This window comes from Lacerta agilis, chromosome 14 (genome assembly GCF_009819535.1).
Source record: "Lacerta agilis isolate rLacAgi1 chromosome 14, rLacAgi1.pri, whole genome shotgun sequence".
NCBI lineage: Eukaryota > Metazoa > Chordata > Lepidosauria > Squamata > Lacertidae > Lacerta > Lacerta agilis.
Window position 1 is genome coordinate 29,620,039 of NC_046325.1, and position 26,032 is coordinate 29,646,070.

At 48.0% G+C, this 26,032-nt stretch overlaps 2 protein-coding genes across 2 annotated transcripts in view; both read left to right on the forward strand.

The window, feature by feature from the left end:
- The first annotated feature begins 259 nt into the window (after positions 1-259).
- Positions 260-7,436, forward strand: HCRT (hypocretin neuropeptide precursor). The gene is made up of 2 exons (XM_033171035.1): positions 260-320; positions 6,874-7,436. Exons 1-2 carry the CDS (start codon positions 261-263, stop codon positions 7,303-7,305), a joined length of 492 nt encoding a protein of 163 aa, XP_033026926.1. The 5' UTR covers position 260; the 3' UTR covers positions 7,306-7,436.
- Positions 7,437-15,149: 7,713 nt separating this feature from the next.
- KCNH4 (potassium voltage-gated channel subfamily H member 4) overlaps positions 15,150-26,032 on the forward strand; it is a 50,680-nt gene continuing 39,797 nt past the window's right edge. The window contains exon 1 of the mRNA XM_033169903.1: positions 15,150-15,318. Coding sequence (XP_033025794.1) covers positions 15,243-15,318 — 76 coding nt within the window. The 5' untranslated portion in view covers positions 15,150-15,242. The remainder of the gene's footprint in view (positions 15,319-26,032) is intronic.

Sequence of the window (26,032 nt, forward strand, 5' to 3'; positions counted from 1 at the left end):
AGGGAAAACGACAAAGGCGGGTGGATGTCTTGGCCGGTCTCCAAGAGACGGGGTACAAAAGGATCCTTCCTCTCTTTTCTGATCGTCTCTGAGGGTTCGGTGGGGAGATGGTTATTTTTGGCATCGCCATTGGAGAGGATGTGTGTGTCTGTGTCACGTTTCATGGGAGCAAGTGAGGTACCTAGTGTCTACGTAGAACGTGGCCCTATAAATTGACCGCTTCCTCCAGTTTTTCCTTACAGCACCACCCTTGGAAGGTCATGACAAGCCCACTTGTCGCCTTGAAGACAACCAAGATTATGGAGAGCCGGAAGATTAAGGTAACTTCCCTATCCCTCTCTCTAGATGGGAAAACCTGGGGGTGGGGGTGGCATAATGTTGAGCTGGAGATGCAGATCTGGGGTGTCATGTTCCTCTCTAGTTGGTCCAAGCCTTGGAAGATGACGTGAATCTGGGGTGAAGCTAGGAAATGCTCTTAGAAGGAAGCCAGTGGCAATGGTCAATAAAACATTGTTATATAGATAGATTTACAAAACCGGTTAAAAATAGAGGACTCAATTTCAAACGCGAGTATCACGGAAGAGTGCTGTGGAGCCTAAAAGCTTCCATCAAGCTAATGATGCAATAGAAGACACCATCTTGTCACCAATGTGAGGTTTCCTCCTCATGATTTTCTACTTCTGCTGTTGCAGAGTATTAGGAGCTGCATGGAAAATGAAAGAAAAACAATGCTACTTTTCCCAGAGGGCTTCAGACTAGTTTAAAGGGACGGGATGGAGAGGAGGTCCAGGTTAGGAAAATGGGTAAAAGGGACAAGTTAGAAGTGGTAGTGGAGTTAAAAAAAAAAAGTCAGGGGAAGTTTGGATGATTTCAGGAAGGACTTTGTGAGGTGGAGGGTGGTGGTCTCTGGTAGCTTGCACTATGGGACAGAGAAGGGGGAAATGCCCTGGGTGTAGAGAGCGGAAGCAGCAGGGGTAGTGGGATGGAAGTAAAGCAACAAAGTGGAAACCAGTGTGCTTGAGTGGAACAGGTGTGAGAGAACAAGGATGTGCTGTAAATAAGAATCACTGGTCCACTGGTCGAGCACTTCATCTCTCAACAGCGGCTGATACAATGCACCTACAGTATGAAGTTCACAAATGGTCATGAAGACAAAAGCTCTGTTGACTGTCGTCAGCATCTGATTCAGTGACGTTTACTGGTTCTGAGCATGAGAGCTGTTGACAGACCTCTCGTCCATGGGGAGAGGGGGGGGGAGCTAGCTGTAGCATATATTTTGTCATGCAAAAGGTCCCAAGTTCGGTTTAAAAAGAACCCCTTTTGGTGATAAAATTCCATCAGTGGCTTACACATCGTTCTGTGTGATTTGTTTCATTTCATCTTTCCCGAATGGCTGCCAATCAGATTTACTAGGTGAGCTTGTGTTTTCATATTGTGTGGAAGGGATAATGGACACTTTCTCACACTGTCTGTAATTTTATCGTATGTTTGTCTGCAGTTGGTTTATTTAGTATTAACAAGCCCCAAACAGGTTACAGTGAGACCAAATCTGTGCTTGTTCATAGGTAAGCCCTGTCGATTTATTGGATTTAACCCTTTCCTCCCTCTGGTTGTCCTGAGGAAGGGATAAATCCTCTATTGCTGTGTGCACACGGCTGGCTGTGTGTGTGTGTGCACGCACGCACGCGCACACACATTTTCAATGCAAATCCAACCTTCAGAGGAGGCATTTTCCTCTGATCTGCAAAGGGGCAAGGGAGGGCTGCATTCTCTTGATATGCCTGCTGAAATCCCAATAATTATTTTCTCGGGCAGCTGATGCAATTTGCATTAAAAAACCTGCATGACGTTGATAAATTCAAAGACACATTGGACATCATGTTTAGCTTGGCCCTGAATGACTTAAGACATGCCCCCCCCCAAGGTCTGAAGGACAATGGACCGGCCTCCTGCTGAAAAAGTTTGCTGACCCCTGACTTAAGATCAGTCCACCTACACTGCCAGAGGCAATATGACTCCGAATGCCATTTCCTGGGAATTGGGGGGGGGGGAGTGCGGTTGAGCTCAGGCACTGCTTTCGGACTTCCCCTAAGTACTTGGTTGGCAATTGTGAGAACAGGATGCTGGACCTTTGACCTGGCTCAGCAGTCAGCAGTGACATTATGTTACAATGCTCTCAAAACCAACGTTTAAAATTGGACAGCAGGGCTGCCCAATGATCTGATTTAAAAATATTCGTAATTTGTACGTGGGGAACACTGCGGCTGAAAGCGATGACATACAGTGAGGGGGGAAATTATTTGATCCCCTGCTAAATTTGCCCGTTTGCCCACTGACGAAGAAATGACCAGTCCATAATTTTAATGGTAGGTTTATTGTAGCTGTGAGAGACAGAATAACAACAGGAAAACCCTCAGAAACCCAGAAGACAAAAGTCAGAGATTGATGTGCATTATAATGAGTGAAATAAATATTTGATCCCTTTGCAAAAGATGACTTAGGACTTGGCGGCAAAACTCTTGTTGGCAATTACAGAGGTCAGACGTTTCTTGTAGGTGGCCACCAGGTTTGCACACATCTCAAGGAGGTATTTTGTCCCACTCCCATTTGCAGATCTTCTCCAAGTCAGTAAGATTTCGAGGTTGATGTGTAGCTACTCAAACCTTCAGCTCCCTCCACAGATTTTCGATGGGATTAAGGTCTGGAGACTGGCTAGGCAACTCCAGGACCTTAATGTGCTGCTGCTTCTTGAGTCACTCCTTTGTTGCCTTGGCCGTGTGTTTTGGGTCACTGTCATGCTGGAATACCCATCCTCAACCCATTTTCAATGCCCTGGCTGAGGGAAGGAGGTGCTCACTCAAGATTTGATGATACATGGTCCCATCCATCATCCCTTCGATGCGGTGAAGGTGTTCTGTCCCCTTAGCAGAAAAACACCCCCAAAACATAATATGTCCCTCCTCCATGTTTTACGGTGGGGATGGTGTTCTTGGGGTCATAGGCAGCATTCCTCCTCCTCCAAACATGGCGAGTTGAGTTGATGCCAAATAGCTTGATTTTGGTCTCATCTGACCACAAACACTTTCAACCAGTTCTCTGGGTCATTCAGATGTGCAATGCAAACTGCAGACAGGCCTGTACATGTGCTGTCTTGAGCAAGGGGACCTTGCAGGCTCTGCAAGATCTCAGTCCTTCACGGCGTGGTGTGTTACCAACTGTTTTCATGGTGACTGGTCCCAGCTGCCCTGAGATCATTGACAAGTTCCCCCCGTGTAGTTCTGGGCTGCTTCATCACTGTTCTCCTGATCATTGCAACTCTACAAAATGAGATCTTGCATGGAGCCCCAGACTGAGGGAGGTTGACAATTATTTTATGTTTCTTCCATTTGCGAATTATTGCACCAACTGTTGTCACCTTCTCACCAAGCTGCTTGGCAATAGTCTTGTGGCCCAGTCCAGCCTTGTGCAGGCCTGCAATCTTGTCCCTGACATCCTTGGACAACTCTTTGGTCTTGGTCATGGTGGCTACTTTGGAATCTGCTGGATTGATTGCTTCTGTCAACAGATGTCTTTTGTACAGGTTCTGTAATGAGCTGGGATTACAGGTAAGACCTCTCCCTTAGAGCAGGTGCTTCTAATCTCAGGTTGTTACATACAGTGAAGATACTAGGTAGCCTGACATCTGGCTGATTGATAGGGGATCAAATACTTATTTCACTCATTATAATGCACATCAATCTCTGACTTTTGTCTTTTGGGTTTCTGGGGTTTTTTCTGTTGTTATTCTGTCTCTCGCAGCTGCAATAAACCTACCATTAAAATTATGGACTGGTCATTTCTTTGTCAGAGGGCAAACAGGCAAATTTAGCAGGGGATCAAATACTTTACCCCCTCACTGTACTTAGTTACTTAAATAATATATAACCCACTTATAATTGTTCATTTTTTTCACTGAGTGGGCGAAGGTCAGTGCAGCGTAGTGGTCAGAGGGTTGGACCAGGACCTGGAAGACCAAGGTTCAAATCCCCACTTGGCCATGAAGCCCACTGGGTGACCTTGGGCCTAGTCACTGCCTCTCAGCCTAACCTACCTCACAGGGTCGTTGTGAGGATTAAATGAAGAGAGGAAGATGAACCATGGAGGAAAAGGTGGATATAAATGCAATAAAGAAAAAAAATATTTCAATACGATTTATGAGTAAAAATATGATAGGCTACCAACGTAACTGCATCAGAGCTCTCACGTCGATTCAAGTGGCTGGTGGCCCGTGGGGCTGGTAGGGTGCAAGATAGGGAGGCCGACAATAGGGGGAGCCAGAGCCAAGGGCAGTCACAATCAGCTCCTTTTAGTTTTATCCCCATCCTCTTCTTCCCAGCTGATTTCTACAAAGGCAACACTGAGACTAAAGGGGGGGGGGAGGAGATGTCAGGGCAGTGCTACCCCCTGGTAAGAAGGCAGGCAGGTGGGTACTGGATGAGGGCAGACTGAGGCTGGTGGGGCAGTGCCCCATTTGCCCTAATAAGTCCTGCCTCCACTGCTCGATCTGTTGCCTCTTTGCTAAATGTATGTTTCCCCAGACAAACTTTGGATAATTGAAGTGACCCATTATGACAACGTTTTCATCTCTGGCTGCCTCCTTGCTGTCTTTCTGCATCTCAAAGATCACCATCAAGAGTTTGCATCCAGACAGGAGGGAGGATTATAATAGCATCCCCACCACTCTACTGCTTATGTTTGCTTGTTATTTCTGCAGAGACTGACTCTCTGAAGAGGTTTGTTTCCTTAAAAGATTTCTGGTTTATTGGACTCTGTGCCCTCTTTTACGAACAGAGCACTACTACTCCTACCTGCAAGCACGACTTGCCTTGCCCTCTCTGTAACACATGATATGGAGGGGTAATTGCAGTCTACTGATTCCGCTTGGTAGACCGGGATCCTGATATGCTCATTATATCTGCATTCTCTTTTAGTGCAAGGCAAAAAAATCCCTGCTCTGAAGCTTGTATTTGCATTGGGAGGAACTCTCCCATTGGCACCAAGATGATACTATTTGCATTTGAAAACAGCATCAGCAACCACCCCGACCATTAAATGCAAAGACACGTTTTCACTTAGTTTGGCCCTCAGATGTTAATTTGTAGCTGCCTATGAAAGTTATCCCAGTTGATGGCTCAGTGCATGCAGTAGAATCTACTGAGAAGATAACTTGGTGCTAATTCACCTAATCTTTGCTTTCAGGCTTTTCGCATTAGAATCTAAACCTTATATATTGATTCCCTTTTTAAATGCCGCATGTGTATAATATTTTCTGTGACCCTTGTTGGACTTTCTGATTTGCATTCATTCATTTTTATGTTTTGTTACCAGCTTCTATTCAGCCCCCCCCCCTCCCGCTTTGAGGGTATTTGAATATTTAGAGCATCATCTCAGAGGGATGAGTCCTCAAGAAAAGCAGAGTGCCTCTTAATTTCCCCTAGTTCTAAAGCCGCTCTGAAATCTTGTTCTGTTTTGAAATGCCAAAAGCCTTGTTCAGCTTTAGTTCAAGTGATGTCTTTCTCTTCAGTACAGGATCCCCTTGTCCAGTGACTACCAAATCCATATTTCAGAGGGCTTCTCTGGGCCTTTTTATTCAGAGTTTGCTCTGATTTGCTTGCCCAAAGCTTGCAGAGAGATTAAACTATGCCTGGTCTTCATTTAGCTTTGTTCTGATGTGTCTGTGGGGTGGTTATATGACAATGAGCATTCATCCTGATTTGTTTCTGTGTGGGGATGTTCCTACGTCTTCCCATTAATCGTTAATCCATCCTGCACTTTTTTCAGGGCAGTAATCTCACGCAGCGCCCTAAAATGCATGGTTTTGGGCACCATGAGGGTGCCCCCCCCGAAAAAGTGTCTTTGGGCTCTGTGATTTCACATGGGTCATGTGATTTGTGCAGGAGCACAGACAGGAAGACACATGTCTCAGTTTTGGGATTCAGCATGTTGGAGGATATGGTTTAGGAAGCTGACTTGTACCAAGTCAGACCATTGGGCCACCTAGTTCAGTACTGTCCTCACTGACTGGCAGCAGCAGCTCTCCAGGATTTAAGATGGGATGGTGCTGGGTATTGAACCTGGGGACTTTAGGGTGCAAAGTTGATGCTCTACCAATGAACTTATAGAAGTGCAGCTGAGACAGGGGATTTAAAGAAAGTTAAAGAAACTTTCATACATGTTTGCAGTAAGGTGGATTTTTTTGGGGGGGGTACCCTCATTTCTGACATTTTAAAATGTATTTAATTTCATTAAGAGGATAGGGTTGCTATTTTTTATACACGTTTACAGTCATGTTAACCTCCCAAAAGATATAGCACTGTTATTCTAAAACTCTCGATCGTCACAGACCAGAAAAAAGTTTAATTAGGAGAACCCTAATAAAAATGTGGCAAATTCCAATGCATGGGTTTTTTTTTTTTTTTAAAAAAGCCAAAGTATAATTTAAACTTATTTGGCTATTCCTACCCACCTCATAGTTCTGGTTTGGTGATTAAGCTGCCTTCTGGGAAGGGGGCATGACTGGCTCAAGACATTTCGCAAAGCTGTACCGGAGACCACCCAAGTTATTTTGACACCTGAGGCAGAAAAATCCTACAAGCACTTCTTCTTCCTTGCCCCTGGCAATAAAAATATAATAATTAATTATAATTATGATGCATGAAGTTGCTAACAATTTGCTGCCTTTTCACGGCATGCCAAAATCTGCTGCTCAAGGCTGCTGCCTCACTCGGCCTAATGTTAGAGCCTGCCTTGCTGCGGCTGCTGTTAAGTTTATCCTGGAGGTTCAAATCTTCCTCTCATGCTGAAAATTGCTGACTCAGCTTTATACCCCTCCAGGTCCAGAGAGCCACCTTGCTGCTCCTCTTCTCCTTGCTCTGCTCCTCCGCCGTGACCAAGCAAGCCGTGCCAGACTGCTGCCGTCAAAAGAGCTGCCCGTGCCACCTCTTTAAGCTGCTGCATGGCACGGGCAACCATGCCGCCGGCATCCTCACCCTTGGCAAGCGGAGCAGCGCCACGGCCACCAAGGCCTTCCAGAGCCGGCTCTATCAACTCCTGCACAGTTCGGAAAACCAGGCCGCCGGGATCCTCACCATGGGCAAACGAGCAAGCGGGTCGTGGCTGGGAAAGGCAGAGGATGTGCCTGGCAGCACCCAACTAACACCAGCACCATACTCTGTGGGGCCTGATCCAGCCGTGGGCTGCCTAGCACCCCTTGAGAGGGACTTGCCACCCGGCCCAAAGATGGGTGCTTCAGATACCATTTACTAAGGTTGCACGTATGTCTCAGCAGGGGGGTGAAATTGCAAGAAACAACCTGAGCACCTTCTGCTTTCTGTCATCGCCACTGTCACCTGTCCTCTAATGCCAGGCAGCTGCTAGGCGCTGTCCCGCAGGTGGCAGTAGTGCGGTCCTTCCCCTTGTGTAAATAGCTCTTTTCAAACTTCTGTCAACCTCACGCTCTTGTGTTCTGTTCCAAATAAAGCCAGCTATCGTGTTCGTAGCCGCTCTGTCGGTTTCCGTGTGAGAGAGATGTTGCCGGCGTGAAGAACGGAAGGATGCCCTTTTCAGATCAAACTGAGCATCTATCTAGTCCAGGAGTAGGAAACATTCAGGACAGGGGCGGGGGTTGAGCTGAATGTGGCCCTCCAGATGTTGCTGAACTCCCAACTCCTGTCATCCCTGGCCACTGGTCATGCTTGCTGGGAATGATGAGAGTTGTAGTTCTGTAACGTGGTTGCCAAAGGTTCCTCACAGCAGAGCTATAAATCTGAAAAGCTGTGACTGAAACCTTGCCTGTCAAAAACTCACTAGCTCATCCTAGAGAAGCCTCATTGTTCCCCCCCCCAACCTCCCCAATCTGCATTGTTTATAATAACCCTGACCCACCTTGCAGGGTTGTTGTAATGATTGCTGCAAGATAATACCTATGAAATGCTTTGAACATTTTGAAGAGCTACCTCCATGCTGAATCATATTGTTTGTTATTATCAAAGGACTCTGCTCGCCAACTGATTTCCACCTGAGATCAGACATGCAAAGTACTGTATGCTTTGAACTCTCCCTTCCCAAATGTGAACAGCATCAAAGGTACTTGCCAGAGCTCTCCTCTTATCAGGCACCTCATCAGCATCTCGGTTTGCAAAGCTGCTGTTGGCTGCTCACACTGGCAGAGAAAGTGCTGGTGATTCCTTTGCCTTCCTGTGTGAGAGAAAAATGATGTGTGGCTCATCTCAGTGGTAGAACATCTGCTTTGCTTGCAGAAGGTCTCAGGTTTAGTCCCTGGCATCCCTGGGCTAGAGAGACAAATAGCCTGACTCTGTATGAGGCAGGTGTGTGTAGCCTATGGCCCTCTGGATGTTGCTGAACTAAAATGCCCATCATCCCTGGCCATTGGCCATGCTTGCTGGGGCTGATGGGAGTTGGAGTTCAGCAACATCCGGAGGATCAAAGTTTCCTCACTCCTGATTTAAGGCATCACCTTCCTATAGGACCTAGGACCTGATGACCTTCATCTGGACAAGTTACAAAGATTATCATGGCACAACAGAAGGGGAAAGTAGTAGCATGTATATATACCTCATCTAATTTGGGGCAGGCCTGTATTCTCCTGAGCTAGAGCATTATTGCCTATCTAGACAATGGTCTGGGGGCTGGAACTGCATTTTACCAAATGACTAAAGGGTTGCCATGCGTCTAGGGGGGCTCTTCACTAAACCCACAAGCCCCAGCCCTGACTCCTCTCAATTTTAGTCAATTTAGCCCCACTCCCCATCTTCTAAAAACCTAAGAGGAGTCATCACCAAAAAAGTAAAGAGGGTCACGAGACTCTCTAATACCTAATAATAATTCAAGCATCAAACATGGGTGGATCTGAATAGACCAAGAACAGGGAAGCTAAGCCCTGTCCCCATATGTTAGACTACAATTCCCATCATGCCTGAACATTGGTCATGCTGGCTGGGGCTGATGGGATCTGAACAGCAAATGGAAGGCCACAGGTTCCCCGTTGCTGGGATAAGACGACATGAATAAACAAGGCCATGCACAGCTGGAGACCACTGGGCCGCCCTCCTCAGCCAGGCACAGAGACACAACTGGAGAGGTTCGGGCAAGGGGCGCTATGAGGGCGTCTGAATTAGGGGTAGGGGGTCTCAAACCATATCACGTAGCCTCCTGGAATGGTAGCTAAGGAGCTATCACAAAAAGTTGGCTGCAGGTCAGGGACTGGGGCGACATTCTGGACTCGGGCAACAGTGTTTGCTTCACTCGAGAGCCAGAACGGCAATCTGGACTTTTAAATCCCTTATTTTAAAAGCCTTCTTTCATAGCACGCGAGGGCTGTGAGAAGCTGAGTGTGCTTTGAGGAGTGTGCAAGGCTTCAAACTGAAGGGAAAGTGGCAGGAAAGCTGTGATTTAAACGAGCTCAGGAGTAAATTACTTGAGGCGACTTTTCCAGCCAGATTCGATCTCAAGACCTGTACTTGCCTACCCCTTTATTAAAGTCTATAGTCAGAGGCAGTTCTGGGGGGGGGCAAATTGGGACAGTTCCTCTTCTAACTGCTTATTTCCTTGGCTGCTGGGAACCTGCCTAGGACCATAAGAGTTCTTCCATCACCAGTGGCAGAGGAACCCTCTCCGGCACCCGGGGCGGCGCAGCCTGTACGGACTGCACATGTGCAGCGACCATGCACCCTCGGCCGCTCTACAGCTGGGGGGAGGCAGGGGCCATTTTGTCCCCCCTCCCAGAGTGGAACAAGAAGCACTTGCCAAAGGTTTTTTTTGTTTTGTTTTGTTTAAAGCCAATGTCATTTTCTTAGCAAGTACTACTTTAATCACCTTTGGTGCTCCATAATAGGCCGCTCTGCCCTAACGGGCCAGGAACATAACCTCATCTCAGATAACCTATCTATTAAACAGATGCTTCTATCCGTCCATCACTTTCTGGCCCTGTGTCCACGCTGCTTGGGCAAATTCACTGGCTTGGCATTGGTCGGCAGCCAGGGGGCAGTGTTGGCAAAGAAAGCTGGCAGCTCTGGCTGCAACAAATCTCTTTGTTTGGGCGATTCTTTTGTGTGTTGTGTTAGGACTTCATCTCTCAAAAAAGGAAAGGTTAGGCGCTCTTTGTTTGTACACAGCCTGACCTCTGGAACTTGTGACCCCCTACCTTTTAGGGGCTCTTTGTGTTTAGCAGTAAGGGGAGGACACTTTGCATGTGCTCAGCGGTACTCTGTTCTTTACTGCTTCACACATTGCACGACTGAGCCCTGACACAAATTAAGTTCTGGGTGAATCTAAATTGCCCCACCTGGAATTATTCTCTTTCTCTGCCTCCCCCCATTACAAGCAAAGCTTTGCACATGCTCAGAGATAGTCTCTTCTTTATTTTTCCACACATTACCGAGCTGAGCCCTGACACAAATTAAGCTCTGTGTGAATCTCAATCAAGACACCTGAAATTCTTCTCTGTCTTCCTCCAAAACACCTCCCCTGTCCTCAATGTTGCTAATTAAGAAGTTGATCGTTTTAACAAGAGTTAAACACTGGAGTTCAACACTACTTGAAAGCCATTCCTTTGATCCTGGAACAGCTGCTGCACAAATCTCAGCTTCATTAAAGCAAGTTCCCCTTTATGAGGGCCAGGAATTATTATGATTAATATTGTTTATTAAATGTATATTCTGCCCTTCATCAAAAGATCTCAAGGTGGTTCACAGAATTAAATACAAGATAAAACACAAATAAATAATCAAGACAACAAAATAAAAGGCTGCAGCAAAAGAAAGGAATTTGTTTGCGTCCAGACATACTTTCATATGCATTACAGAATTTGGGGCTGAATCCCAACAAGAAAAAATAGCTAGGGCGGCCATATATCAAGCTAAACACTGATTCTTCTTGGGCTTATTAATCTGTTTAGGTCCAACTCCACCTCATTGCCAATTTTCACCTCGATTTTGCCTTCTGAACCAATTAATATAAAAAATTGGGGACTCTCCTTTGACCAAATGCTGTACACAAAGGTAGTGTAATGGGGTCACTCTTCAGCATGTAAGGTTGGGCATTTGAAACAGGTTCAGAATTAAGCCCTGGCTCAGAGTGCCCTCTGAATTCTGCATGTGGCCAAAGGCACACTCTTCTTAACTGTAGCCCCTCACCCGTGTTTGAGAAAGGCAGTTCTTCAGGGGAGGGAGGAAAAAGGCAGCTTTTCAGGGTGGGGAGGTTGTTGGACTCTTGACTTGGATCAGCCCCAGCCAGCTTGGGCAATGGACAGGGATAACAGGAGTTGTAGTCCAGTGGCATCCAGAAGCTGGTAGGTTCCCAATCCCTGCTACTGGGAAGGAGACAAACGGAAAGGAGAGGGCAAGTATCCTTTCAGTTTAGCAGGTATACAAGAACATGACTACAATTGCAAAGATCCAGAGCGCTGGCAACCTCTGTTGCAGCAAAATCATAGACTCAACAGCGGAAAGGTGCTTTAAAGGACACACATTTCAGCCCCTTGTTCAGGGAAATCTGCTGCTACAGCATCCCTGAGAAGTGACCCTCCAGCTTCTGCGTGAAAACCCCTATCCAAGAGTCTGATAGCACATTAAAGGTGGACAGATTTTATGGTGATATAAGGATAGCTGTCAAGTTTCGGATTTGAAAATAAGGGATCACATGGAGTATAACACATGACTGGAAAGGTTTGCAGTTCCACAAACATAGGTGTGCACCGCCTCAAAATAAAAAGAAGTAAACAAAAGAAGGCTCACTAGGGGGGGCATTGCTAAAAAAAAATTCAACTTTGTAATCAGAGGTTCAACTGAATAGAATCTGAATAGAATCTGAATCACATGCACCACAAGGCGTATGCAGCCTCAACTTAAGGTGGCTCCCGGCCTGGCTTTTTACAGGCCCCAGCTGACTGCACAACCTGGCCTTTGGAAAGGCCATATAGACAGATACCTTTAGCTTCTGCACCCCTGCTTTGCACACCTGTCAACACAACCACATAGGCATTTTCCACAACATAGCTCCGCAGCACAAATCCCTTCTGCAGGCAGGCAGGCAACCCATGCGCAAGAAATGCACTCCGCTCCCCACAGTGGACCCATGCTCCCTCGCCCTCTCAGATTTAACCTCTGCAAGCTGCATCCATGGATAGAACATCACACCTAAATATACCCCCTCCTGACAGCACCACACACGGAGGGATACTTCCCACACACAGCTTGATGGGCACATGTGCAAACCCCCCCACCCCCAATATATATATATCAGATCTGCATCAGAGGGAACGGCACGTGCCTCTTTGTCAATTTGAGCATAGTTGTGCTCCGTGGGCAACGACGTACGGGAATAGAAAGAGATGGGCTTGGCCTGGGCAGGCCGGGTCGTCCTCTTATATACCTGCTGGGATTGACAAGTCCTCTGACCCTCACCCTCACCTGAATCTCATAGCTTGTCCTCTCATATACCTGCTGGGATTGACAAGTCATCTGACCCTCACCCTCACCTGAATCTCATAGCTCTCCGGTAGCTGCCTTTGTTCAGTTATCATTTAACTCTTGGGGGAAATAATTAGCATCACACATCATGTGCCTAGAAGTTGCCAAACCAATTAACCAACCAGATGGATTACTGTTAATAGCACCAGTTTTCCTATAACTTGATATTGCTGGATAGTTTTGATCAACTGCAAAAGCATTTTTAGTTTGCTTTCTGTTGCCACACTGGAACGTTTCTTTATTAGTGCCACTTTGTTTTGTATGATTCCTTGCAAATGAAGGAAAACAACTTTTTTGCTTGTATACGTTGATAATATAATTTTTGTTACTGAGGACAAACAAGATTGTACAAAAACAACATTGGGTGCAGGCCATGCTGTAGTGTAGTGCTTATGCGACTGTGAATAAAAGGTGGCTGGGCTAATTGTCTCAGGGTTTGGTGGGAAGAGGTGACAAAACTGATTTCCAATAAGCAATCTAGATGGATTTTATTTATATCTATAAGATTTTGCAGACTTTGGGTGTGAACTGAGGCGCTATAAAAAAAATAAAATCAAGTTACGCCCCACTGCTTCAAATTGGGCCCCACTTAATAGCCCTGAGTCTAATAGTTGCTGGACCTGAATGTGTGAGCTAGGGGCTGAGTGGGGAAGGGCATCATGAGGGCATTGCTAAATAAACAGAGACATAAGCAACTTTAAATTCCCATTAAACTCCAGTGTGGACAACCCCTCAGAGAAGAACATTGAGTTGCAAACACTCTGGGACAACAAAGTCCCTCACCACTCCTTTTTAGGCAGGCCTCTGGTCTTCTGCCTACTACGTAGACCAAACAATATGATGCTTAATGTCCTCCCAGTGCTATTTTTCTAGAGAAAGAGGTGCCAGAACTCACCAGGAACAAATCTAGGGTTGGGGGGGGGGTTAGAGACCCACCGGAGGAAGGAGAGAAAGCTCTCTACGTCACCCCCATCAAAAAAAAGTCTCCCTCGCCGTCTCCTCCTGTCTCTGCCTGCTTTGCCCCCCCTCCTTCCCCGGATAAGCCACGCAGCTCTTGCTGTCCCTGAGAAGATGATGGGGGGTGATGGAGCAAGAAAGAGGTGCGCGGGGGTGGGGTAGGGTGGTAGTTAAAGGTCCAGGCGGCTTCACGGGCAACCCACGGAGCCCACCTCTCAGTGTTTTTCTCCTGTGCTGCACTATAGCTCGCTTTCAGATCCAGGAGAACTTTTAAGGGTCTCTGACCCGGCTCTCTCCTCGCTCCTCACACTTGGCGCACGCTTTGCAGCCAGATGTTGGGGAACGTGGGGCAGGAAGTTTGGGAAGTGTGGCCTCTTTCCCTAGCATGGTTCTCCAGCTGCGCGGGCAGGGAGGTGGGTGGGTGGTGGACTCTCCTCCTCCTCCGGCTCCTCCTCCTCCCTCAGCGGCACTCTAGGGTTGCAGAGGGGGAGCAGCTCTGCTCTCCCCGGAATCCAACTCTCCTTCCCGGACACTCAGCTTGCTGCCCGACCCTGGTTCCCCATGCCACTGGTGCCACAGGGTAGAGACGTGCCTGGGGAGAGGAATATTCCCTTTGAAATAAGGGAAATTTAAGGGATATAAAAAATCAGGGATAGCAGCGGGAAACAGCTTGGAATAAGGGAGTTTCCTGCAAAAAAAGGGAGACTTGACAGCTATGGATATAAGCCATTTGCTGATCGGCTGACTCCACTCGGTTAGGAAGGGCTTAGGACTAAAGTACCAGAAGGAGCACCTGCTCGCACACCAACCTGCCTAAGGTGCAGCCTCAACAAAAGGAGGGAGAAACTTCTTCTCTAAGCCATGGCTCCCCAGTGGCGACATTCCTTCCCCAGAGAGACCCACCTGGAGCCAACACCTGTACTCTTTCAGCCCCAGGCAAAGACATTATTTGAATTCTCCCAGCCATTAAAAAGGATTTTTTTTTAAAAAAAAAAAGTACATTTTTTCTGTTTGCTATAGTTTTATGTATGCATCATTTTGCTTTCCTGAATTGTCCTAGGCATAGCAGCCAACTCCTAGAAACCTAGGTGCCTTCGTTCCCCCCACAAAATATTTGAGGGAGTCCCCCCCCCATGTTCATAGGCATTGCCATTCAAATAGTTGCGTGCACTTTGTCTTGTGATCAATTATATGAGGTGGGGCTTACCTGCCCCCTCTCCAATATTTTATTCAAGTTGGAAGAGGGAGGGAGAGCTCACATTTGTGTGTGTCTGTGGAGTACAGAAGTTTAAGAGTCTCCTATCAGCTTTTTCACGCGTCCCTCACACTAGGCCTCGGATTGTGCCCGTTCGGATAAGGCTGGGGCTTGTTAGGCGCCAATTGTGTGTGTGCGCGCGCGTGCGCGCGCGTCTGCGATCTGGGCGGGATCCCTCCGGATCCCTCCTCTCCCCTCTCCCCAGCGCCGCTCGGCGCTAATTGTACGGCTGGGATTAGCAGGAGGGAGCTGACAGCCGGGAGAGAGGGAGGGAGACAGCGAGGGAGGCTCGGGCAGCTGCCTCGCCTCGCCTTGCGCCGCCAGCCCCGGCCGGGATGCCGCGCAGCAGCGCCCTGCCTGAGCCGCGCGGCGGTGACGGCGGCGGAGCCGGAGCCGGAGCCGGAGGAGGATACGCCTAGGCGCCCCGCGCCCGCTCCGCCGCCACCTTCACACGCGCACCCTCCCCGCGGGGGCAGCGGGGGGGCTCCCATGGTGCCGCCGCCATGCCGGTGATGAAAGGCTTGCTGGCGCCGCAGAACACCTTCCTGGACAACATCGCCAACAGGTTCGATGGGACACGTAAGTGGCCTCGGGGACACCGCGGGGGGAAGAGTCCCGTGGACATGAATCCACGCCCGGTCCGTGGGACTGAACGGGGTATGTTGTGTGTGTGGTTTTTTTGGGGGGGGGTCGTGCCAGCCTCTCCTCCACCCTCTCTCCTCACCAACAGCCCCCCACTTCTCTTCTCCTCTCCTTCCACCTAAAAGTTCTTTGCCCCCGAGGATGGAGGCGCCCTGACGTCCCAGGGATGGGCGCTTGATTCTTGGGGCGTCAGAGAAAGGGGTCGCCTTGGGCGCTGGCTCGCCCTTTCCTTCTGCCTTGTTTCTCTTTCTGCCCCACGGTCCCTAAATCCGGGTTGGAGGTGGGCTACAGAGTCAGTATTATCTGCCCCAAGTCCCTGGACAGTAACGAAAACCACCCCGCACCTTCCCTGCCTGCCTCTCTCCCCCCAACCCCCTGCCCCAAGCCCGCTTTGTGTTGGGTCTCTCGAGCCCCCCCCCCCCTTGTATCTCCAGAGTTAACAAAGAGAGACGCTCTTTGTCTCTGCACAGACAGCACCCACTGGAGATCGAGAAGATCGGGCTGGGTGGGTTGATCTCTCTCGTTTCCCGATCGCCCATGGACTGAGACCTCCCCCCACTTTATTATTTAAAGGGAATCCACTGTTTGGGTCTCTTCTGCTGCTGCCCACCCCCTCTCCCCATCTTCTGATGTTTAGCTGCGCCACCAACTCCGGTCTTGTTCAGCCCTCGCAGGTTTCCTTAGGAGAGTTAGCAGACTTTCCTGTGTGCACGTGTGAAAAGAGACCGGGTGCGGCGGAACAGCTTCACCAAGGGTGTCTGTAGGCTAGGCAGCCGGGGGAAGAGTCGCCTGTCCGCAAGTGCTCAGTCTTGGGCATGCCTCACTGGGCTCCGCAACATGCCGTACTAGGGATACCTAGAGAAGAGTTCCTCTGAGCATGTGCGAAAGGGGTTTTCTCTCCCTTTCTCACCCTTAGGGAGACTCCTCACGCGTCTGGGATTAGAAGTTTTCTTCCCCCCTCCTTTTTCTCCTTCCTTCATTTTCTCCTCTGAGATATCTGCATTTAGATTGGAAGCTCCTCGCGGCAGGCGCCTGTCTTGGTTGCTTTTGCGGGTGTGGGGACGACGACGACGACACTATTTATATTGATGGTGAGACCACAACAGCGAGGAGGAAGTCAGGGCTGTACATAAGGGAGCATGAGTTGCATGCATTGCTACTTTTCGGAAACTTTTTCGACACGGTGCCTCTCTATTCGTGTGGATAGGAAAACCTTTCCTTTCCCTATCTCCTAGAGGCAAAGTGAAGCGATGGATGTGGAATTTGGGGTGTTTTTAAGGGCATCCGACGAGGGGGGGGTAGGCAAGGCAGTTTTCTTTCGCGAAGCCCACTGAGCAATAGCTGCGCGATCCCTGTTCAACTTTGGTGAGCCCGTCCCTGGGCACGTCCCGATTTCGACTTGAACACATTTATTCGTTTATTACATTTGAGCTCCATCATTCTTCCAAAGAGCTGAGGGTGATGCAAATGGCCTTTCCATAGTATCTTCACAACAACCCTGTGAGTTAGGTTGAGCTGAACGTGTCCGTGTAACTGGCCCGGGGTGGGTCACCCCGTGAGCATCGTGTCTGCAGTGGTGCAGAAGGAGTGGAAATCGGGGGGCCCCCATTCAGCGCAATGAGCGGAAGGACCGCACTCTTTAGACTGGATTACCATTCAAAGTGAGTGGCATCGCGATGCCTTTAAGTCTAGAGTTTTAAATTCACTACCTAACTGCATCACTGTTTGCTCCAGGACTAACCCAGACCCAGTCAGAAGCTCTCTGGGATGCCAGGCGAACTAAGCCTATGGAACCATAAGGAGGAGCAACCCTGAGCATGTGCAAAGAGCATTTCCCCCTTTACCATTACCAAACAACCACAGTGTGCCCACCCTCCTGTGTGCGAGGAAGGAGCCCCAGCATTTCTCGTTTTAGAAAAGAAGCTAGACTAGGTCAGAAGGAAGGCGTGCTTGCTGCAGCAAGCTGTGACTCTCTGCCCACATGCAGAGTTCTTTTTCACCTTCACCCGTGAGATAAAACCCCACACCCAGCTAGGTAGTTAAAAGGGAGAAAAGGCTGGGGGCATCTGTCAGGGATTCTTTAGCTGTGATTCCCTGCATTACAGGGGGTTGGACTAAATGATCCTTGGGTTCTCCTCCAGCTCTACGATTCTATGGCACTTTCCAGGCGAGACCGAAAAGGGAAGAGCGAGCGAGCCAGAGGATGGGAAAGTCCTCCTTCTCAATCCCAGAGAAAAGTTTGCGGATTGAAGGAGGCTGCGTGCTCTCGGCGCAATCTGAAATGCATTCTTCCCGCGCTCGAAGCGCCCTATCTGACTGTCGGTTCCTGATTTATTTTATTATAGAATTGTAGAGTTAGAGAAGGGACACCCCCCCACCGGGATCACCTTAGACATTCAGCCTAGTTTCCGGGGCTGGAGACGCAGTGGTGCCGTCAGGGCAGGACTTGTAAGGCAGACGTCCAGAGCCTCACTCAGCAGAATGAGGTTGGGGTGGCCCCCCAACGCAGCACGGCTTGGATTACCGTCTAAAGAGGGGCAGTTGGATAAGACCATTAAGCCCGGAATCTAAAATTACCTAACTGCACTACGGCTGGGGGTGTCGGTGCCAATTAAACTGGGCTCATCTCTCTCCCCCCCCTCCCTCTCTTAGACACACGCGCCACACTCGCTTTCACTCTCTCACTCTCACTACCTGCTTATCCCTGCGGGAGGGAAAAGGATACATGGGTGGGGACGGAAGGTGTAGTAATCGTTTGTGTGTGTATTTAAAAAAACAACAACCCACAAACAACAACTAAAATGCCATATTGTGGCTCGAGGATTTTCTCTTTAAGAGGATTCCGGTCGTGGGGGGGGGGGAGGATTTAAATGCTTCCAGAAAGATCAATGAAAACTAATTTAGCATTTTCCTTTGGGGATGTCCGGGGGAAGCTTTCGTAATGAGCGCCCCCCCCCCCCGCGCACCTGGCAGCGCTCCCCTTATTCCCAGGGGAGCCACAGCGAGCTGGCGCACAATACCTGAAAATATAAGTTTTTGCTGAACGCTTGAGGAAGGGGGAAGGAAAAGAAGGGAACGCCCTTTCCTTGTACGCCCATCTCAACCCATGTTCCCGGGAATTTAAAACGGATTAAACCCAATATCGTTCTCCTGAGCCTGAGGACACGCGCTTCTCTGAGATTTAAGCGAGTCTCCAATATCAGCCAATTCCCCCCGCCCCTCCTCCCAGTTTTGTTTACCATCTAGTCCGATGAAGCCTTCTGGAAAACTGGAAAGCTTGCATACCATTTTGTAACATTTTGGCTGGCCTATTTCTTTTTTCTTTTTTAAGCCCTGTTGTGGATTTAGGAATCTCGTTTGCGAGCCCCTTAGTTATCCGGGTCGTTGTTGTTTTAAGCGCTCCACACGTCAAGGAATTCCGCGTTGCTCTCGGTAGGCAGGACGCTAGATCAGCACTTCGGACAGCTCCTGAACTCCTCCTAGGGGGCTTATACCACGGCTGCTTCTGACGCCCTTGTGGCGCAAGGAAAAAGAGCCAAATCAGTGGCTGTCCAGCTCTCCTTACTAGATAGGCGCTTGCTAGAAGCAGCTGGTTATATTGGAGGCAGGGAATCCGCTTCAAAGCTGTGAAGACACAAGGCTCACGCTCCTTTTGAAATTGCACCCCTTTTTCGGTCTTGAAGCCCCTTATGCCCAAATCTCAGAATTGTGGGCTTTTTGTGGTGATTGCTCAGCTGTGAGAGAAAGCACTCTGCAAGTGCTCAGAGGCACCTATCTATCTTACATCGTCACACGTCCTCTTGGCTAACTTCACGCCAAGCACAAAAAGCAATCATCAAGAGCACCCCTGAGCATGTACAGGATGTAATGAAGTCACAGCAGCCAGTCCCCCACACATCTAAGCTTAGACGGGGAGGAGTGTGGTAGGGTTATCCAATTTTGGAAGCAAGCATGTTGTGGGAGCCAGGACTCTTGGGTTCCTTCCTCTTCCAGGAGGGGTCTGGTGTCTGAGAACCAGTGGTGGTGCAATGGTGTGTTGGACTAGGACCTGAGAGACCAGGGTTTGATTCCTGGGTGACCATGGGTGGCCAGTCGTTACCTCTCAGCCTAACCTACATTACAGGGTTGTTGCAGGGATTAATTGAGGGGGAAACAATGTAAATCACTATTAAGCTTCCTGAAGAAAAAGTTGGACTATAAATGCAATAAATACATAAAATAAAATAAATATTGGCATACCACAAGGGGAGCTGGGAAGCAGGACTCTCAGTTTCCGTCACCAGCTTGTGCAAGCTGTGCTGCTCAGTGGTTACAGCAGAAGATGCAGGAAGTCACTCCGGAGTTCCCTCTTCAGCTGTAATCGGGGAACCCTCTCATGGATCATGCTTGGCTGCAGCATGTTCCACGAGGTTTTTAACTGGGAGATTAACATCAAATCTACAGAGCCACAATTCTCCATCGCTTGCAAAGCTCATTCATCCTTTGGCTCAATTGCTTTGGATTTTCAATTCACATCCTTCCTTGCCTCCCACATGAATGGCTGAAGGTGGATTATCCCCATCGCAGCAACCTCATGTCCTCACGTCTGTCCCTGTGTGTTTTGGAGGCAGACTGGCTTGCCTGCATCTCTGAGCCCCATTCTGAACAGGGCTCTGTCTTTCTGATGGAGTTCGGCTGATGGTAGCAAGCAGGCATGTGAGTCCTAGTGCAAAGGAGGCGGAGGAAATGCTATACTGGAAGATACCTAGGTCGGTGTGAGTGTAGGCAAGCTTCTGAGTTCCACAAAACTGTTCTTCACTCTGAACGGGAAAGGCAACAGAATCCACAGGAGTATGCACCAAAAGCTCTTTGAAGGAGGTGTGGTGTACAAGTATAAAAAGTAAATTCAGCTGGCAAAGAACATTTCATTGTGGGTGGACCCCTAGCATCTAAAATGAAGAGAGAAAACAAGTGGCTGTTATGCGTAAGAATGGAAGTGTGATGTGCTGGTATGTATGAGTGCGTGTATGCAGGTGGGTGTCTGTGTATTGGCCTTGCACTGACGTGCAGCCCCCCAAAGAAAGCCCCCAAAGAACGCAGACCTTGGGCTGAAAAAGAGTTATCTTAATCTGTTCTAAGCCCACCCAACCTGTTTCTCCAGCCTCCTTCTCCCCGTTTTTCTCAATCCTTAATCTGCAGCCTGCTGTTAACTGGACCCCAAGCACATGCAAACTCATATGCCCACTCCTCCTTCTCAGTAGCCCTTTTCAGCAACCTCAACAGGGTCAAAACCCCACACTTTGGGGAAATCCTGAGCTGTGACTGCTTATAGACCTGCTGCCAATGAGATATGCAATACAAGCAAAAAAAAAGGGAAGAAAATTAATGACTAATGAGCCTGCTGGCTCCATTAATGGAACTTTACAGCCTTAATTTAGCAGTGCCTAGTCTACATCTTTGCTTTCAAATTAACTGGCACAGGAGTAGCGTCGATTACATTATTGATAGTATTTTGCATGCATATCTTAGATTTTTGTGGTGTCTTGCAGACACTCTGATTTTTGTTTTATTTTTAGGTTTGCTGTTGTTTCTGTTTAATTTATTGTTTGTTGTTTTGAAAATTAAATCAAAAGCAAATGTGTGTGTGTGTGTGTGTGTGTGTGTGTGTGTGTATATGCACATTTATTCGGACCTTTGCTGCTGGTCTCCCACAACCTTCCAGTATGAAATAATTACTTTATGCAGCGTTGGGGAAACTGTTGCCTTCAGATATGGCTGAACTCAAACACCCATCATCCCTGACCATTGCCTATCCTGGCTGGGGCTGATGGGAGTTGGAGATCAACAAACTCCAAAGCACCATAGGTTTCCTGCCACTGCTGTAGAGGGGCTTGATTTTATGAAGTTCTAATATCTCATGCATTTCCTCCCCTTACTAACCGACAAGACTGAATTTGGCTTCTCCTGCATTTGCCCTTCCCAGTCCCTTAGTAAAATCAGAGCTTCCTAGTAAAATCTGAGCTGAAAAGGCAGCCTGCGTAAGTATTTGAATAGATCTGTGCTGGTAAAACAACTTTTGGACTGCTCCCAAATCATACTTCCAGGCTGGTGGGAGGTGCCTCTCCTGAGCTTCTCTTCTCCTGATGCTCCATCTGAAAGTTCATTTGTGTCCTCTCAGGGTGGGCAGCTTACAGGATGTGGTTCCAACCAGCCAGCCGGCCAGCCTCTCAGGCTAGAGGGAGAGCTGCTCAGAACCGCGGAGAGTGCACATTTTAATACACAGCCCTTCTAAGCAGCCCCCTAATCCTGCATCCTAGAAGCCAAAAACTGGACTTAGCTACAGATGCAAACTATTTTTCACACACACACACAAGCCCCTCCCAAGTTAATCCAAGCAGTGACCTGAGGTGACCGAGAGTTAAACAATTGGGTTGGGGTAGGGGGGATGAGAAAGCTTTCAAGCCAGCGATGGGAGGGGGGGGAGGCCACAAACTGAAGTCTTGGTCAACTGGGCCATTATCCCGTTGTCTCCAAAGGCAATTCTGGTTCATAATGGAAAAGAGATCAAGGCTCAGTGATGCTTGTAAGTCATACTCACCCACCCCAGCTCTCGGTTGTAAAGCTTGGATGTTCAGCAAGGAGGACAAAGCACTCTGCGTATGTGCAGAGGCACGTCAACCCTTATTTTGATAGGCCACGGCTAGGCTGATGTTGGGGGCTGAAAGCCCTGAACAACTTGGGTCCAGGTTACCTTGAGGACTGCCTGAGCCCTTATATCACAGCTTGATCGGGGTTTCCTCAAACTTGGGTCCCCAGCTGTTGCTGGACTACAATTCCCATCGTCCCTAGCTAGCAGGACCAGTGGTCAAGGTTGATAGGAATTGTAGTCCAAAAACTTCTGGTGACCCAAGTTTAGGAAACCCTGTATTAGATCATCTGGAGGAGCACTGCTAGCTGTTCCCCGTCATACAGAGGCCTGACTGGCTTCAGCTAGAAGTTGGGCATTTTGTTTTACTGGTCCCATTCTGTGGAATGGCGTTCCAGCAGAGGTGCACCAGGCACCCTCGTTTTTGACAGACCTATTCTGTTGTTAAAGTTTTTCAAGGCGAGCCAGTCATTTTCACGACTATTTTGTATTGTTATTCGGCTATCTTATGTTTTATTATACTTGCACCTAATTTTGTACACTGCTTTTTCATATGTTATATGAGTTGGCAGTATATATATATATATATATATATATATATATATATATATATATATATATACACCATGTCCCAAAGCTGAATACCAGTATAGGAAACGGGACGGAGAGCTGTGTCCTGCTCAAATTAAGCCCTGGTGTGATAGTAGCAGGACTGTATTTCTTCCATTAACGCCATAACAGCATTAAGCATTTATGTGCCACTGGTTCCAGACACTTTCCAGCTCTGAGCTGCTTCAAGGCATTTTAATGTCTGATGCAGAAAATTAAAGTCTCTTCCCCCCCCCCCCCGCTCTCACACACCCACCACAAAATCTACAGGCAAGATCTTCTGCAGAAGCTTCATTGAAATGAACTGTGCAGGACTGCCCACCATGTCCTTGTTTGGCTCCTATTCATTCTAGTGCTGCTTGTGCAAGAATACTTCTGGTGGATTGATCACCACGGGTCATATATGCCTGTTTCCTACTCGGTTGCCCTGAATGCTGTCCCAGATCCACCGCTTGAGGACACCACCTCATCTTGATTCAGATCACCTGGAGATATTTGCTTCGTAGGCAATATGCGCAGCATGGCCAGGATTGATCCAGAGGGAAGGGGACATGGGGACCTTATGCATTAGGGTTGGGCTTCATAGCTTTTCCACGGTTCTTGGCCCTCTCCGAGGACACATACTTGGGTGCCATTTGAGGGGTAACACTTTGACCTTGCTAGATGGAAATCCGTAGCCCAAATGTCCAATTTGGCACCTTCTCCACCGAGGGCCATCTGTCTGCTTTGGGGCCATGCCAAGGAGCAAGGTGGTAACATCCTGATCAACACTCTGCAAAGCATCTAATCAAGCAGTCAGGGAGAGCCGGTCGGAAGGCAGGATGTGCTGCCAATTCAGTATCCTCCACTGGCAATTCCTTGTGCAAGGATCAGGAAAGCCATGCAGCGAAGGAAGCAAAAATAGATTGCGCCATGCAGGGGCTGATAAGCCTTCCTTTCTCAAGAGCACCCCAGGAAATACAGGCCTGTGGCAGTCTCAGGAAAATGTTACAGTTCTGGCAGCAGTGCAAAAAAATAAAATAAAAATAAAAAATAATCCAAGGGTGTGGGTGAGGAGACTTAGGCACATCCCTCCACCTAGTTTTTATCTTTTACTAGAGATGCTTTTTATGGTCTTGCCCATCCTCAGCTGACTCAGCCATGGCCCCCTCCCACAATTTGTCTCCCTCCACCTCACCCTCTTTATCTCCCAACTCTCCTGCTGTACTCTCTTGGACAAGGCTGTGTGTGTTTGTGTGTGTGTGTATTCCATGCATCTGCAATCATACCATACGGTTTGGTTTTGCTTCTTCAAAAAAGCAAGTTTCTAGCCCCTTTTGATGCCCAATAAACTATGCATCGAAACAAGTGAGCAGTGCCTGGTGAGTTCTCAGAAACGGAGAGGGTTGCAGCTGAGCAAAACTCCCATTTTCTGTAGGGAAGGTGCCTCGGTTATTTGTATAATCTCCTGTTCCAGATGCAAACTATACGTTATTTAAAATAGATGCACATTTGCCTGACTAAGCATGGCAGCTTCCCCTTTGGCAAATTTTGCCTCATAGCCTTAACATTTAACCCTCATGTTCAGGGAGGGAGGGGGGGAAAGGGAAAGGATCTCCGCCAGAACTCCCCCCACCCCACATGCAATAACACGAGTTCACTCATTATCCCGATTTCTCTTCAAGGCTTCTGACAGGGATCAAGTCAGCTTAGGGCAGATCTCTTCCCACCATCAGCACCTCAGGGGACAGGTGTGTCTTTGGTCCTAGCGGTTGCCGAGTCTCTGGGAAGCAAAGTACATCATCAGCCTTCAGATCCAGAGTGATTTGTGTTAGGAGGAGGGGTGGGGAGTGAGCACACAGTGTCTGGTTTTGGAGATTGAAAAGGGAATCGTCAGGAAGGAGAACTTAAGGGTAGCTCTACCATGAGGTCCCCACCCAAATTGCATATTTCCCCAGGAGGGAACCTGCCAGTGGTGCAAGAGAACTTCCCATGCGATTGTGTTCCATGGGTCAAATTTGCTACCCCTGAACAGTGTTGGAAGTCTTATTCTCTGCTCCACCTTTGCCTGTTTGTAGCACCACATCTGCTACAAATCAAAGTGACTTTGCAACATCTCTGCTGAAAATTTTAACAGCGATAAAGCCTGTCTCTAACAGGGCGAATGGCCGTTGCAATAAAACCATAGCCCTTCCTCTGTTGCAGCCTCCGTTTTTTCGCTTGTAAGCTCTTTGCAGCATGGAGCTGTCCTCTTGTACTTTGCAGCACCCACCCTGCATATTGAGGACACTACGTCAAGGAACAGCAGCTTGGTGGCCCTTAGCAAAGACCTCCCCCATGTGCATTTTGCCATGTTGGTGGTGCCCAGGTGGGATTCTCAGGCAGTGGGTGGCGGTGGTGTATGCATGGCAGTTGCAGTATTCCAATCAGAGTGGGGCAAATGTCATTTTATTTTATTTTTTAATATCATTTTTTATTAATTTTATATGCAAACATTACAAAAGAAAAAGAAAAATTCTCACATTAACTTCCATACTTTTCACATTTTGGCTTTCGTAGCCATGACTTCCCTCAAACCCTCCACATGGTTATCCTACTTCTATCTCTTTAATCTATACTTCTTTAATCTATCATTGCTTAAACTATCATATTCAAATTAATCACTAAAGTTCATAATTACAACAATATTCCTTCATTTTATCTACAAAGCTTCTTGTAATCCTATCAACATATTCAGTTGAGTATCATTATCTTTCAAATAGTTCTTAAATTTAGTCCAGTCTATGATGAATTTCTGGTCCCGCTGTTCTCAGATTCTTCCCGTCATTTTATCCAGTTCCGCATACTCCGATAGTTTCACTATCCACTCTTCATTTGTCGGTATTTCTTCTTGTTTCCACTTTTGTGCTATCAATATACTTGCCGCAGTCACTGCGTATTAGAAAAGTTTAGTATCTTGTTTTTTTAATATCTGTACCTATAATACCTAATAAGAAAGCTTCTGGTTTTTTTTAACAAATGTATATTTCAACATTTTCCTCATTTCATTATATATCATATCCCAGAAGTTTCTCACCTTCTTACACTCCCACCACATATCATAAAAGGTACGGGGCAAATGCCGTTTTAATTTCCCACAATGCCTCTGGTGCAACACCCTCCCAAGGCATTGTGGGAAATTACAACTGCAGCCAGGGGGCAGTGCTGAGAGTGCCTTTTTAAAAGAGGATCTAGGGTGGGTTTCAGCAGTGGGCCCTGCAGGATGCTGGGGGTCCTGGTGGCTGCCCAAGGGTCCTGCATGATGGTGCCAGGCCTGGAGCACAACATCACGACAAAGCAGAGATACTGAAGGCCCAGGGTAAACAAAGGAGATTTAGCCAGCGTTCAGAAGGCCCTCAGAGACAGAAGTGCACACGCACACACAAGCAAACCTCCCTA

Bases quoted from the DNA above. Each gene is read 5' to 3' on its own strand.
- HCRT (XM_033171035.1), top strand. From the start codon at position 261: ATGACAAGCCCACTTGTCGCCTTGAAGACAACCAAGATTATGGAGAGC. The intron at 321-6,873 runs GTAACTTCCCTA...ATACCCCTCCAG, and splicing joins TGGAGAGCCGGAAGATTAAG to GTCCAGAGAGCCACCTTGCT.